This window comes from Crinia signifera, chromosome 5 (genome assembly GCF_055691185.1).
Source record: "Crinia signifera chromosome 5, ASM5569118v1, whole genome shotgun sequence".
Taxonomy (NCBI): domain Eukaryota; kingdom Metazoa; phylum Chordata; class Amphibia; order Anura; family Myobatrachidae; genus Crinia; species Crinia signifera.
The window spans coordinates 139,702,981-139,720,376 of record NC_139221.1 but is presented as its reverse complement, the minus strand read 5'-3'; the positions used below and the strand labels follow the sequence as shown (position 1 = coordinate 139,720,376).

General features: G+C 37.9%; 1 protein-coding gene across 2 annotated transcripts in view; it reads right to left on the bottom strand.

Annotated features, from left to right (window-relative positions):
* LOC146080614 (cadherin-10-like) overlaps positions 1–17,396 on the bottom strand; it is a 397,974-nt gene that overhangs the window by 259,076 nt on the left and 121,502 nt on the right. For both annotated transcript variants that reach the window (XM_083188085.1, XM_083188083.1), the window contains one exon: positions 49–402. In XM_083188085.1, the coding sequence (XP_083044211.1) occupies positions 49–276 (228 nt within the window). In that variant the 5' untranslated portion in view covers positions 277–402. The remainder of the gene's footprint in view (positions 1–48; positions 403–17,396) is intronic.

Sequence of the window (17,396 nt, the reverse complement as noted above, 5' to 3'; positions counted from 1 at the left end):
TTAACAAACCATAAAAAATAGAAAGTATAAAAACATAATAGTACATACCTTTCCTACATATTGGTAATTCGAACCGGTATACTCTTCTAACAAAAAGAATTGATTCCACATCCATCCACGTTTATGGCGATTGAGTAGTTTCCCATCATTCACTGAAAAATGACGTACTATTTCTCGAGGTTGTTCATCGGATGGTCTCTTAAAGTAGAGTTCCGTATGACATGGGTTTGGTTTACAAATCCAAAACAGAAGCATAAGTACTGAACAAGATACCATAGTTTCAGTTTTCCAACACAGTTGAATTAAGTTAGTGAAATATATTTGAACTTTATTGTAGCTTCTTATTAGTTGAAATTCTTCTTTAATAGGGTCATTATAATTTTTTCTCCCATGTTGTTACATCTAAAATACAAAATATATTGAGAAATGTCAATTAATATGAAATTAAACATGATAAATTTTATTGCAAAAACTGTTCACACTTTTACAAGAGATTGGAGCCCATAATAGTTGGTGGTGGTGGCATTAACAATGAGGGTGCATATAACATACTAATCACCCATCAGGGTGATTGTACAATGAAATCATTGTTTTGATCGCATCGATCGCATCGCATGCGATCTGGTCGCATGCAATGCGATGCAATCCATGCAATCAAAACGATGTAATAAGATTAAAATCGTGGCTGCCGTGCTAGGAAACAAGTACCGAATGTTGCAAGGTAGAATGTTGTATGGAAGATATGTGATACTCTAGTATTGACAATCAAATAATATATACACAGAATTAATTAGTTATTAGTCAAAAAAAACAATATGATGGTTAGAAAGCTTTAGGATATTCAGTACAGTCCATGAACCACTTGCTAATAGGCTGCACTGTTATGCCATTGATATTTAAAATATGTTAAATAGTCTTCCTTATTTAATGCATTTTTTTTCCTTACAAGATAAAATAAAACTTAAAAAATGAACATAGCTATAATAAGCATAGTAAAAGCCTTGGGATACTACAAACAGATAGATACCTAAAAAGTAGATGGGCTGAAAGTCCTAAGGTGAACAACTGATAAGCAAAGGAGTGAAGTGAGCCATCATGATATAACTCATCAATCGCGGCTACACCATTGGACAGCCACAGAGACCTTTCTTTAAGTTTGATAAGAGAGAGGTCCAACTTGGTTTCCCTCATTATTTTTCCCAATGTAATCTAGAAAATACATGCCTGCTTAATAAAATGCGGGCATCTAGATAGCAGGGGTCAAGCCATAATAAACTTATATGGGGTCAATCTAAAGCAGCCTTTACAGAAGGTTTAAAGGCTTCACAATGTACCAGTGTGTTGCCCATTCTTGTAGGTGAAATAATTGGGCTGTTAGATAATAGAGAATCAGGTTCAATAGGGCCAAGCCTCCCTCCCCATTAGTCTTACTGAGAGCCCTACAGGCTAAGCATGGTTGTTCATTCCCCATATAAAAGATGTTGTATACAGATATGTCTTCATACAGTACATCAGTGCTTCAGGCACACCAAACAACCCCTTCAGCAGTGCACCAGGTCACATGAAACTCTGCTAGTGTTTACATATTTTTGTCAAAACAGTAGTGAACAGGATTCTGTGATGATAAGTTTGGTATGTGACACTTATATATTTGTGTGCCAATAAGTCTCTAAATTAGAACCTGGCAGTTTACTTGTGCCAGGCATCCCACACTGCATAATACTTTGAGGCTAGAGGTTTGAGGACACATCAGGGGAGTATTGAAGCACATATACATATTTGGGCTGTATCACCACCTTAGGTAACACATTCCATAACTAAGAAACAACATTTTTGACAAACAAGTTATGTACCAGACTTACAATTTTCAATATAAAAGGGCAATTTTGTACATGTAAATGCCTTGAGTAAAGTTATAGAATAAAACACATGGGAAGTTGCCAGCATTCTCTACCACCTCACATCAATTAGAGCAAATTCCAAAACAAAACATGACAAAGTAATGGGACCACCTCTTGCAATTCTGACTTTGTCATATTCATTTAATTATACCCTTGCAGGTTTTATTATATTGTGAAACTACAATAACTACAATAAATACTTATTTATCTAGAATGGTGTGAAAACTGCCTTGGTGCTTTCCTTTTTGCCTTTAAATGAGAAAGACATTGAATCACTTTATACAGTATCTTGGTATGTAAGCTTTTTCCCATTTGGTCTGGTGATTCCCTTTTGACTGACCATTTATGCAACTTCCCATTTGTTTTATACTATAACTTTACTCAAGGCATTTGCATGTACAAAATTGCCCTTCATATTGAAAATTGCAAGTCTGGTAAATAACTTGTCGTTTTTGTGCATTGTTCTTTATTTTTATATTGTTACATATTGTTTATTTCTTGAATTTAATGCATTTGTACATGGCTCAATATTTAATGGTAAATATTTCTTACCATATACCATTTGAGTTCATTCCTAAAATACATATACAGATGGGGCCACTCCCAGTGTTGCCGCCAAACCAACACCCGCAGGTTTCTGGCAGTTGGCGATCCGGCGGACGGGGACAGGACATGGAAACGCAAGCATCTCACACATGAACAGCAGACAGTGCGATGTGAGCCACTCTGATGAGAGAGGCTTCATCTGTAACAGTGCCATTTGGTATTAAATACCAGGGTTTGGCTTTGGCAAAGTTAGTATGCAACAAAATGTGGTAATTTTATCAAATGAAAATTATTGTTTTTTTACTAGATCTTTAACATTGACTGACTGTACATACTTAGTACTTAATTTATGTTACAACTAAATTCTAACCACATGATTTGTATTCTATGGGGGGTATTCAATCCATGTCGATTTCTCCATCAAATTTACATTTGACAAATTCAATCTAAATGCCGATTTTTCAAGTGTCAGAAATATTGCTGATCTATGTGTTTTAGTTGAAAATGCAGCCGTTTACGACAATTTTATGCCAATGCAGTTTCGACTTTTTAACAAAGCTAATCCTACATAGGCCCTTATTCTGAATCGGACGGTACGGCCCGCGTGCGGCCGTACCGCCGATGTTTTTAGTCTGCACATGCGCAGAGGTCAATCTGCGCATGTGCAGCCCCATTCGCCGCAGACGTATTTCGTCCGCCGCAAAGGGGGCGTATAGGGGCGTGAGGGGCTTCATACCCTCATTTCCCTATGTATACGCCCCGCGTTTCATGGGCGTTCCCATGCAAACGCGGGGCGTATGCATGCTAATCAGGGTATGACGCCACTGATGGGGGCGGAAAGCTGACGTCGCCGGATGTCAGCTCTCAGCCCCCATACAAGCTATCACACGGACGATTGTCCGTGTGGTCTCAGCTTGCGGGAGCTGCTGTGGCTTGCGGCCCTGCCTTCGATGGTCGACGACCATCGAATGCAGGGGGCAGCTCCCACCATGGTGGAGGCGTACGCCCCACCATTTTTATGCGGATCGCCAGCCGTCCGTGTACGGACGGCCGTGGCGATCCGTCTCGTGGGCGGGGATTGGTTTGTGCGGCCGGAGCACCGTGTGCGGCTCCGGCCGCACCAACCAGAATAAGGGCCTATTATAGTCTGAAACATCTGAAAATGGCTGCATTGAATATGTACTGTATGTCTGGATTTTTCGGCTAGCTAAAAACTCTGGACTTCATTAAATTCACCCTTACATATGCATATGTGTTGAAGCAATTTATATATTGATATACCTTTTTCTATACATGATATCTATTTAAACTCTTTTTGTATGATAGTATTACAAATCAATTATGTACTGTATTAGCTTCCCCAATTCATTTTTTTTAAGTCTTTATTGGTACAATAAGAGCTGTGTGATCAAACATAGAAATATATGTAGAAAGCAACTAACAGACAACTCTCAGTTTTCCACAGAAAATATAATATACAGCATAAAAAAACACATTCAAAGAAAATAAAACAGGGGGTGGGGGGTCACATCCCTGAATTACATTTTATGGTAGATTTTACTAATACCACTACAGTCAAGAAGATCATGTAGTAAATGTGCACATTTCTGACCTTAATGGTTCTGGCAGCATAGAAGTACAGTATAACATCTATTGCAGAGATATTGTATCAGGGCATTTCTCTTACAGCCCTATTTAAGGGTATAACTAGCATAATGGGGTAGATGTATGAAGTATTGTTATGGGGAGAAGGGGTATCCGTGCACATTATGTTCTCCCACATGTATGAAGGAGCCGGTGTGCAATAAATAACAGAAGCCATATTGGCACTGCAATCTAAATGATAGCAGGCCAATATGCAGAGCAAAGATATGAATGGATAGCAGTGCTGACTGCTCCCCCGCCTGACGCTATCAGCTTCACCAGCTGCACGTGGCAAAGCCCTATCTCTACAGCAGTGACAGTGCTGCAGACAGCGCATCAGCTTGCATTGACACGCTGTCTCCTTCCCTCTGGCTGGCTGTACTGGGCATGTGCAAGATCCTTGAGATTATTGAGGTGAAGCAGGAAGTGTTAAAGCGGTACGATAAGTGCTGCTACAGTATAATCTATCTGGCCCATTGCCTGTAAAAGTGAGGTGGGAAATATAGCAGAGCTAAGGTGTATTTCTTTATAGATTCATTACATGATTGTTAGCTGCCAATGCACAGAAGGAAGATAGTAGCTGTAATTTAATTATCTTTCATTGCAATTAATGGTGACAATGGTTACAGTTGAAGATATTGATATTAGCATTTAAAAGTAAATAACAGTGTAGACTATAAACGTATGCCCCTAATGTAACATTGTTTGTATTTTCCAGTCCTACATATTTATTTGTTAGTATACCTTTAGTGTGTATGCCTGGAAATTGAGATCCTTATTATACAGTATAAAAGCCGTTGAAGCATCCTTTATCATTTAATAGGGTTAAAATAGAACTTTCTATTCTTTTTAATATGGGAATATTACTACTTTATAGAAAACTGCATAATATATTGTATATGAAGAAATCACTAGGACTTACTGTATATAAAAAAATACGTTTTTTTATTTCATTTTACTGAAATTTGAATAAATGATTAGTGTAATATCAAGTTTTAAATATAAAATATTGATTACATGCACAATGAACCAATCTGCTTTACCAATCTAGGGATACTTAGTCTGGTGAATTGTGTTTCAAACTGCATGCACGCATACACCCACCATCCTGTGCGAGTCTTTAGTGATTTAAGAGAATGAATATTCATCAGTGTTAATCAAACAAATAATAATAAACAAGGCCTTTAGAGAGTACAATTGATATGCATTGCATTTCTGCATCACTTGACAAACTGCCTGAGTTCAAGGAACATTTAAAAATATGTTAAATGAACAATATTATTGGCTATATCTACTTGTCCCAGTATTCTCCAATCCATCTGTCTTGCACATAATCTAAATATTTCAGTCCATTCCACAATATGCACATGCAATACTAATTTATAGCTATTGTGATTACTACTGAAGTGAGACAAATATACGTATTAGCTTAATAATTGAAATTAAACTAGTGTGAACGTTTTTCGGTATACTATTTTACTAATATATAATGCTGGTATACTTTTTTACAAAAAGATCATGCTGGTATACTACAGTATATTACAAATAGATTTACAAAAATGTTACTTATGTAGTATCTGGGCTGCTGATTTTCTGATTGTATGCCTTACCTTAAGGCATACAATCAGATGCGATTCGACACGATTTTTGGCAAAATCGCATTGAATCGCATGCAATGCGATTCGATGCGATTTTGCATAGGATCCAATGTTAACAAGGTCCTGTTCATTTCCCCACTATCCAAGTGGGCATAGAGTTGATTTTATAAAGCGTGGCGAGCGCAGCGAGCCCAAAGCGTGGCGAGCGGACGCAGAAAACATTTTACATAATCCGCGGGCGCTCGCCACGCTTCGGGCTCGGTGGCTCGCTGCGCTCGCCATGCTTTTGAAAATCAACTCTATGCCCACTTGGATAGTGGGGAAATGAACAGGACTATGTTAACATTGAATCCTATGGAAAATCGCATCAGATCACATGCGATTCGATGCGATTCAATGCGATTTTTCCGACCCGATTTTAAAATCGGGCGCCCAGATACTACATAAGTACCAAAAAAACTATATGGGGCTTTCATAAATGTGTGCTACTGCAGTTGCCAACCACAATAATCTGTAGGAATTTTTTAAGGTTTCCTCAGTGATTTATTTACACCTAATTGGTTAAATATTCTTGTTATTCAATACACAGTCAGCCTGACTAAGCATTTTCAGATTTAAGGTTCTACTTGCTAAGCTTTGGAGAGAGATAACCTTCAGTGAGATAAAGGGGGTTATTCTGATTCACTCGGAAAGGCACAATCACTCTTTAATGGACAAAACCATATGCACTGCAGGTGGGGCAGATATAACATGTGCAGAGAAGGTTCGATTTGGTAGTTTTATTGTTTCTGTGCAGGGTAAATACTGGCTGCTTTAGTTTTACACTGCAATATAGATATCAGTTTGAAGTACACCCTCAACCCAAATCTAACTCTCTCTGCACATATTGCATCAGCCCCACCTGCAGGGCATATGGTTTTGTCCATTAGAGAGTGATTGTGTCTTTCCGAGTGAATCAGAATAACCCCCAAAGTGCTAGCCATTCATCTCCTAACTTCTATGTTACAAGATGTGTTTGAAAAAAAGACAGTTCAGAGCTGACTGGTTGTCACTTTATCTCTCTTCATATTATCTTTTCAAAGCTTAGTAAATAAAACCTCTATTTGTATTTTATACCTAAAGTATCTAGTACAATATGCTAAGCTTTAATAAATACTTAGATTTATTTCCATTTGATCATTCTCTGAGACTATTTTATAATGCAAGCTTGTGTGCACATGCGCACAGCATCTATTCCTGCAGCCAGAGGGGCTGGGGGCATAGCCAGCAGCTCACGGAGCTGCTGGGCATGCCAACACAGCGGTAAAAATGGGGCATGGCCTCATGGTAGCACCTCAAGTATAGACCACACCCTTTCTGCAAATCCACGCCCCCACTCTCTCTTCTCCTCAAAAGTTGGTAGGTATGCATAAATGCCAACCTACTTTTTTTTTTGGTACGATATCTGTAGTAAAGTAGCAATTTGGTGAAAAGGAGAGGTCATGTGATGTTGTAGGAAGCAGGAGACTATGGGGGTATTTCTGGTTAAAATGCAGCACTGCAAAGTTTGCAGCGATGCGTGACATTTTTTAGTATACTTTCATAAAATCTACTACTACTACTGTATAGAATTCTCCTCACTTCCCACTTTTTCTAAACCACTTTTAATTCATATATCCTTCTAACAGAATATTCATAATGATTTTAACAATAAGAGATATTTATTATATTTCCACTACCAATCTGTTTCTATTCTTTATTTTGCCCACTGCAAATGTAATTGGTTATCTATTCTACAATATATGTCACCAACATTGATTTAAAACATCTCAGGCTTTATTGATGAAGTGGCAGCATTTGTAAGCTGCTGCTTCCAGTGGGTTCGCTATGAATATTTAAAATGTGCTCGCAGTCAGTGTAAAGCATGTCTGGTTTTACTCTGACTATACTGTAAGCACTATTTTACATTATCACCTCCAACCTGCCAAATGCTGTCACTTCATAAATAAAGCCACCAATCTCAAAAGAAATAATGATTTCATTTAAACTCATTGTATACTTGTGTCCAAGAATAAAAAGACAACAGCTGAAAAAAGTGACCTTTGTGCTAATGTAAATAGAGGTTTTGGTCACATTATCCAAGTCCAACATCACTTCTGGACCTTGAACAAGTTTTGCACAAAATATGGTTTAAGATTCTATTGCCGACTCATTTCAAGGATAATTCAGGCTGCCTTGCATTTCAATGGAGGTATTATACCTTATTCAGAATTAAAATATTTTTTTTTATAGGTTTCCATATTTTTGTCTAACAATATAAACTGTAAATATGTAGACTGTAAATATGTAGATGGTAGACTGGTGTACTGTATGGGGTTCATATGATATTTCATATTTCAATCGTATAGTTGCCTTTAACATGATGCTCCACCCTCAAATTAATGTATTTGTTTATTACTATCAACTACATTTCTATCTGTCCAGTTTTTAATACAATTTATAAAAATACTTATTGGAGTGGCCGCTGGGTGCAGGGGTTACACTGGAACAGACTCGGGCAGCAGTGGTGCGACCTGTGCAGCATGACCATTGCGCCATACAGAGCCACATGCCAAAGATCGGGAACAGACAGGCAGCATCTGAGCAGGTGCTCAGATGCTGCCCGGCATTAGACTATGCATGTGCAGTCTAATCCCGAAATCCCGGGGATTGGAAACTCCAATCCCTGGATTGAAATCCTGGCTATTTTGGGGCCAAATCCCAGGATCCTGCCGATCCTGATCCCGGGATTGTCCATCCTACTTGAAAAGACTAACTGGGTGAGATTCCCAGTTGTTAATTTGTTCTGGCTTCTAAACAAGGTTTTTTTTTTTTAAATATACTGCCCCCTAACTATCATAGATAGTCTTAAAGTATGGTATAGTTGATATTTAACATCCTACTAGAAATCTATCTCTTTAGGTAATTTAATACCATATATGCACCTTGATACATAGATATCATAAGGCCTGCGCCAACCTCTACGCTTTAAAAAAAATTGACCTCTGGTCGATCTCAAGGTGATATTTCCTTTTGGTATACATCTAGGTCTGACCAACTGATAAATCTGTGATTTAATAGCACTGGGTATCAGATCTGCACTTTTTACCCCTATAGTAGGAAAATGTAAACACTAATTCACATACAGTATCACACATCCAAGCTAGGTCTATATATAAGAACATTATAGAACTTAGCTGAATGTAGAAAATGTAGGGGCTTACTGAGGTTAAAATTTTTGTTGACCCTGGCAGAGTGCAGAATTTCCCATTTTTAATAGGGATAAAATGTGCACAAGTTGGGTAGTTCTTAGAAAAGAGACCTATGCATTGTGAGATTTGGGGAGGTGGTGCTTATAATGTACTTTAACCTAAACTTAACCATTATAAATCACTATGGAGGTCTGTAACCTTTATGAACTCAGTTATAAAGTTGCATTAAAAACTTTCATGTTTTCTGTATATATTTTAATTTTTAGGCAAAGAGTAGCATTAATTCAACATCTAAGTAATTATCCAATTAATACAGTCATATGAATTTATGACATAATATGAAGAATACAGGATTTACTGATAAATCCCTTTATGTGACTCCATAAAACGCTGGATTAAGCCACTTACATTAGGTATAGATGGGTGATTAGGGGTGCTGGCACTTTAATATTAAATGTGTGTGACAAGCTCAACCCCCTCTATACCCCTCCCCCTGACCAGTTACAAACTGTTCCCAAGGAGAGACAGCAGAAACAACTACAGAGGAGATTGTAAATACTAGAAAGATTAGAAAACTATTAAACCATACATTAGGTCACCCAATAGTAGCAAAGCAATGTTATCCTAAAAAAAAATAGAAACAACACCAGGCAAAGAACAGGACAGGGTGTAAATCCAGTGTCCCTTATGGAAACAGAGAAAGGGATTTATTGGTTAGTACCAAAATCCTGTTTTCTCTTTCATCCATAGGGGATACTAGATTTAGCCATTTTCATTGGTGATGTCCCAGAGCTCCCATCCCAGGAGGGTTCTCCTATGGATTCTGGTTGAATTGGTGGAATGTGCATTCGGACATGTGGACCGATCGCATTACGTACTCTTTCGGAGAGAGTGAGTCCACCCACAGAACATCCACACACGGACGGTGAGAGAAGCCGACAATGGGGAGTGGTTTCCAAATATGCATATGCTACCATGCTTGGGCGTATCATAGCCTTAACGATCGGAGACTGAGGGTGCTGTTCCGATCATAAGCGGTAGCATACGCCCGAGCATGGTAGCGTATGCTTCACTTATTTGGTCCAGCAATTATTCCCTTTGAAGTTATGAAACGAATTGCAAAGCCAACTATAGTTCATTTTACTTAAAATACTGACACCACCCCAAGTTTTTATGAACTAATGGGGTGTGGATTTTTAGGTCAACAGTCAATAGTTCGACCACTATAGGTCAACAGACAATAGGTCAAAACAAGCAAAAGGTGAACATGTAAGTTGTCGATACAGAGAAAGTCAGACACAAGTTTTTCATGTTTTTGGTGTCTATATCGAAATTTGTCAACATGGACAATGTATTATTGTAAGGCATCCCCTTCCATGGCTCCTTGTGCTTGCCACAATTCAGGTTCTATTATATTCTCCCACTGTATCCACTGGCATTGTGAAGTATTAACAAGTGTTTAAAAAAAGACATTTGTCAATTACATTTTCTTGTGTTGACCTATTTTCTGTCTTCAAGTTGTTAATATATACAGATAAAAATATAGATGATGCATACAGAAAATAAAAACTAGGAAACCTTTTGCTAACCCTAACCTTTATCCCTTTTTTTGTTTCTGATTCCTGTGTCAGCACCTTCAATGATGTCAGTAATCCAGTCAGTCAGGATTCTGGTGCAGGATTTTCAACCAAAAGCATCTTGCGAAATGCATCCCAGTACAGGGAGTGGCTGTAGAAAAGCAGACCATGTCCATTTTCTGGGTGTGTCTCAAACTACATCTGCAGTGTTGTGTGCAGTAACAGTGGTTTCAGCATCTCACTTCATGTGTCCTTGCTGTGTGAACATAGGGCTACTTTAATTAACTGACTGATCTGCAACGGATGCTGCATCTTTATATACAACCACTTGTATTTTCAATTCCACAGGTGTTCATCCCAATACAATTTCATGTAGCTGTGAAATTTGCATATTTCCACACAGTATCTGAGTACACATACACCTTTCCTAAAATCTAGCCGTATTGACACACCATGAACTCTGCGACTTATCCATATCTTGTTATTTTTCTTAAAATATTCTACTTTAATTGCTTCTTTATACAACATATTTTATGGCAAAACATTTTTTAGAATCCATCCAGTCACTACTTAGTCATGCTATGCATATCATGCCAATGAAAGAAAAAAAAAGGAGTGGTACATTTCTAGTTTTAAAGCAATTGTTTGTTCAGTCAGTGTTGGACTTGCATATCAGGTTCAAACAAACCGCAAATAAATCACCTTGTATTGTTTTTCACTATGAGAACTCATTGGGATTAGTATCTCTTTTCAGCATGAGAGCCCCAGGGGTTTATTAACTAAGTTGTGATTTCTATTTCAGATGGGATGTTGCTGCGGGCAACCAATCAGAATCTACTTCTTATTTATTTCACACCTAGTAGATGATAGAAACTGATTGATGGCCCATAGCAACATCCGGTCTGAAATTGAACTCTCATCTTAATAATTAAACCCCCCATCTTTAAATACTGTAGATTGCTCTAGTGAATCGCGTGTAGAAATTACTGTACATTTTGTGTTGATTCTGTCATGTCATCTTAAATATTAGATGTCTGTTTTTCCAGTCTAATGCTGTATTACTTTTTTGTCACTGCACATATAATTTAAAAATACTTCCCTCTTTGCTTGAATTTTAAGCAGTATTTCAAAATGGTCTGTTGATCAGTGTAATTTGGCTAGGATTTTAAATATAAACCATTTGTTCCAAGTTCATTATCAATTTGACTGACAATTCAGCAGATTTGGGTGACAGTTCAAGCTTATTTATTCTGCAGCTTAATTGCATAAACAAATACGGTATAAACAACCAAAATAGCAGCAGCGCCATCACATCTTGAGCTTGAATATTTGCTTTATTTATCTATATTGAATTATTTGTAAGCAGTTAAATCAATAATATATTGGTTTTTAGCAAAGAAAAGAAATTTCTACTACAGTCGTTCTTATTAATGCCTGGAAACACTGATGATCTGAATGGAAATTTGGGCGAAAAATACAACTGTACTCAGATAATGTATTTTTTTTTATTATTATTTTTATTATTATTATTATTATTATTATTATTATTATTATTATTATACAACCTCATTCATTATTCCCATCAGCTTTAACACTAATTTTAGAGAGCTTGAAGGGAGGGGGAGGGGAGAGGGTAAGTAAAGGAGTTAATGGACTGAGAGTAAAGGTAATAAAGTTTAAGAACAGAAGATTGAATAATAGAAAGTAAATAAATAAAAATATAAAATAATAATAATAATAATAATAATAATAATAATAAAAAAATAAATAAGATTGTGCGCTTATGTTTACACTCTCTTGAGTGGTAATTTTAGAGAAAAATTAAAAGATAATAGTTTAAAATGATTAACATTTACTACTGTGGTTTAAAACCATTTCAAGTATACAAAAGGATAAGAGAGAGATTTTATAGAAACTGTGCTTACATATTTAATAGTGCAGCCTTTGCTGCTATATTTCTGCCTGATTTGATTTACAAGTAATCCTGTGTTTTATTAATCTTGCTACCATGAGACCTGAAAGCTAATGCAAAGTAGTTTTACAAACCACAGAAATAGTGAAAGCATTTCCCCCGGCGGCTTTAAATGGCAAAAGAGAACATCACATGAATCAGATGAAATTTAACATGACAGATGCAAACTTTTTTAATAATCATCATTCCTAGTCTATAGCATATGAACAAGCTAATGCATGTTGTGGCTTTAAACTTACTAATTGAGTAGTATTTTTAGTTCATATTTTTACCCTTTTATCAAAATATAATTTGTATTTCGCTTGGTAATATTATTAGGAAAATAAATCTTTAATAAAATTTCAACAGGATTGTTTTTATTGTATTTAGATTTTTCATCCTCTATTTTCTAGAAAAATTCTACTAGCTATGCAGTATTAGATGAACAGATTAGTTTCCCTCTTTGTTAGTAGGTTGCAAAATACATGTTATACTGTTTAGGGAAACATATTTTCCCAAATCTGTGTTTTTTTATTATCAGTGGTGGCTTTTCTTTGCCCATGTAGATAATGCTTCAATACTAATCTATTTAGAGAGCGATTCAAGTGTGTTTGCAATGCACATTTGGTTTGCAGATGGACAAAACCATGTTCACTGCATGTGGGGCAGATGAAATGTGCAGAGAGAGTTAGATTTGGGTGAATTATTTTGTTTCTGTGGAAGGGTAAAAATTGGCTGCTTCATTTTTACACACCCCCCCCCCCCCAAAAAAAAAAAAAATCTAACTCCCTCTACACGTTACATCTGCCTCACTGTAGTGTACATGTGTTTTGAAAACCAACCTGAGTCACCCCCTTAGTTTAGAGTTAATGCATGTGCATGCATTGTTTTTAAATTCAACAGGGTAAATAAATTTATCACGTAATATGGTTGATTAAATTAGGCAAATATCTTGATATCAATAATATACATATTTTGATAAGTATACAAAAATGTTATGTTAAAAAAGCAAAAGTTATGTTATTTACAAACAATAGTCAGATGGGTACTTGTTTCCTAGCACGGCCACAATCGCGGGCATCGGGTGTAATTTTTAGTGGTCTGCGCCGCGACCGACGCGATGCCCCCGATTTCCCATTGAAATGCATTGAAAAAAGTCAAAATCGCGTCGGTCGCGTCGCAGGCGGCTAAAAAAGGCTTAAAGGTTCCAGTAGCGATGGCCCCGATTTCCCATAGGAAACAATGTTAAATGCCTCAATTTACCCAAATCATCATAGGGAACAATGGTAAATGGGCCAGAAACCCCCCAAAACACCCCATAACAGTGAAATGTCCCCCCAAAAGTAGTTTACGCCACCCCACGATCAACGTGAACCGGGCGGTTCGCGTCCTCCGACCTTTTCATACCCCCACTATCCACGTCGGCGTGGAGTTGAGAATAGAATAGTGTGGCGAGCGCAGCGAGCCACCGAGCCCGAAGCGTGGCGAGCGCACGCGGATACCTTCACAGGTAAACGCGTCCCTTCGCGTGCTTCACAGGTATCCGCGTCCGCTCGCCACGCTTCGGGCTCGGTGGCTCGCTGCGCTCGCCACACTATTCTATTCTCAACTCCACGCCGACATGGATAGTGGGGGTATGAAAAGGTCGGAGGACGCGTACCGCCGCCCCTCGCGGGCTCGCTGCGCTCACCACGCTTCGGGTTCACGTTGATCGTGGGGTGGCGTTAACTACTTTTGTGGGGACATTTCACTGTTCAGGGGTGTTTTTGGGGTTTCTGGCCCATTTACCATTGTTCCCTATGATGATTTGGGTAAATTGAGGCATTTAACATTGTTTCCTATGGGAAATCGGGGGCATCGCGGGTAAATTGAGGCATTTAACATTGTTTCCTATGGGAAATCACAGGCGATTTTTACTAACGATGCCCACGATCATGATCGTTGTGGCCGTGCTAGGAAACAAGTACCGATGTACTGTATTATTTCCAACATTTTCTTGTCCGGAGGAAAACCAGTACATAGTTTTGTGATTACTTGCAAGCAAGGACTTTTTCAGCTACAGTATATGCTCTTTAGGGGAAAATATTAAGCATGGCTATAGATGCTCTTACATTTCCTGATAAGGGGGTTTTCAATCATTTGGAAGGGTATACCTTTTAAACTGTAAATAAACATTTGATATAGCTGAAGGGCAAATTGTAATAAAAAAATAAATAAAAAAAATCAGACAAGCAATGCTACAAAGCTGTTTACACTGCTGTGCAGTGTGTACATGAATATATAGTAGTCTCGGCTAGTAACAATGGCAAATATCATCCACAGATATTCCCCTTAGTAGAATCTAGAAAAAACGAATGCCTTGGGAACTGTAAGCTGCTTGTATAAGGCTACAGACATGTGACATTTGTTGATGCTGGCTGACCTGGATTCCAGTGGACTTTAATCATTTGCTGAATTTTGCATGACTGGAGATTATTTCATGAATTAATTAGTTTATGATGCATTTCTGAAAATCCAACCTTATCTCTAAATCGATTGAGCTATTTCACCAATATTGTATATTAATATGGAGATATTCAATAATCATTTTTACTACAGTAAAATGTCAGCTAGTCAGTGGAATTGATTCATCTATATAAAAATTAAAGGTTATGAATTTTCAAGTTCTTCAAAGTGCTCCAAGGAAAGAAGAAGCCAATTCATTTTGTGGAGGGAAAGGATGAGAGTTGATGGTGACACTTCACCAGTATCTAATATATTGGAAACTATTAGGTCGTAAAATCTAAACTAATCATTGACTATAGAAATACTGTAATTGATTTTTTTTATTTGATAACATTTAGCAGCATATCTAAAAACACTTGTAAGAGTAAAAATGTTGTGTCTACCAGTTTAATACAAATTGTATTTAAATAGTGGCTGCTGCTACATGATGTATAGGGTGGACAGTGAGGTGTTTTAATATTCAAAAGACAGATGTGAAAATATTATTATACATAGCAAAGTAAAGAACAAATGTATGGATTTTTTGTTAGTTAACATTAGAGAATATTGTTACATTATGATACAACTACTGTATATTATTTACATTTTCATTACAATCAAAAATTAAAATATTACTGTATACAGTATTCTATTTTTTCTTTGCAAATGCATACAATAAATGTCACACTCTGTTTTAGCAGCGGTTTGGTATTTTCCATGTTGCTAATGTGACTTCTCAGATTGGGAGTGTGGTGCTTGGCAGTGACATCATAGCCAAATATGTCTTTCCCAGTGTAACTTCCATATGGAGGTGAAGCAGCCAACAACGTCATACAGTATGTACAGTAATAAGCATTTGAATAAGTATTAATAGTGAATAATCATCATATAATTCTGGTTTGGTTTGTTAAAGGTAGGCAATGAAATACAAAAATAGGAAGCACGACTGTAAACTACTTAAGAGTAAGATACAAATATTTTTTAGGACCAGTGACCTTGTCATCTCCATTTAGGCCTTCCTCCCCCCTCTCTCTCTCGCTCTCTCTTGCTCTCTCTTTCTCTCCAGTCAAGGCATCTAGAAGACTCTTGAACTGTGCTAGTCAGCTTTACATGCACAGATTTTTCTGAACATTAAGTTACAGTACTGTACAATAGTGGCATTTTCCCCTTGGTTTCTATAATAAATAAGCATGGATCTCTGGGAAAATGGCACAGTGACTTCTCTGGCAACAGCAAGAGGTAAGTATAATCTAAGGGTCCAAAATAAGCTGTAGTGCACTACTTACTCTGCACCCATAATACATATGTCTTATGATTTAATGGTTCTCTATTAACCATATACACATAACATGACACCTGTAATTAGCTGCTATTTTACCATCACATAAATTGACTATACTCACATACAAAGTCACAGATGAAACACATCAGGTCTTAAGCACTTTTTCCATAGGTTTTAACTGAGTTGCACACATTTGAACAGATCTTGCACACCAGGTCGATCACTGTTAGGTAGTCATTTTGTTGCATCTCATGTGTTTTAATTATATGCACGGGAACTGCTAAGAAAGAGGGGCTATATTGTACACCATAAGCAACAGTAAGAAAGGACATATTTTTACATACACACCCAGTATTTACACACATTTATATTCAGATTCACATGCAAAGCTGCAAAATCCGCAGGTTTAAATGCTGTCTGCACGAACGCTGCCCCCCCCCCCCCCCCAAATGTGTAAATGGATGTACATTCGCAGCTTGTATGTGGGGAGGAAATTATTCGATGGTCACCTTCCATGTAATGATTTCTAAGGTGCACGCTCTGGAGTTTTAGATCTGCGGGCTCCCTGTGCGGGAAGCGGGCAGGCAGCTGACATCCACTGACGTCAGCTGCCCACACCCCACACTTGTGTCATTGCCGAATTACCATGAGAATGCCTACTGTTTTCATGGGATCACCCATGGGTCGCTTGCTGTTCCCATGGGAGTAGCCCATCTCTGACACCCCACGTCCCCTACCCACACTGCTAGGTGCAAACACGACAGCGAATAAGCAATTCACCATGTCTGCTAGCACCAAGTGGCTGCACATGTGCATAAATGCTTATGCGCATGCGCAGTTGCTAAACATCGCTCCCCGTGCGAATGCACAGCGGAGTGAATGGACCTTAATAAGGTCCTAGGTCTCCAATTTCCAATACAATTATATACTTTATGTAGCCACACTCATTCATCCTGCGTATGCATTGCGGTATGAAGGATGCGACTAATGTGCCCACGAATGGGTCGCGCATATGCATGTGCACACATGCCCCATTCAATTCTGTGGGCAGTCACCAGGATGTGACTACTCGCAGCCCAGCAAATAGTGCAGCATGCTGCAACGCATAAGCCCCGCATGGCTACATCTGTATAGCAATTTTGGAAAATCGCAGTCATTATCTAGTTAAATGATTGTACTTATT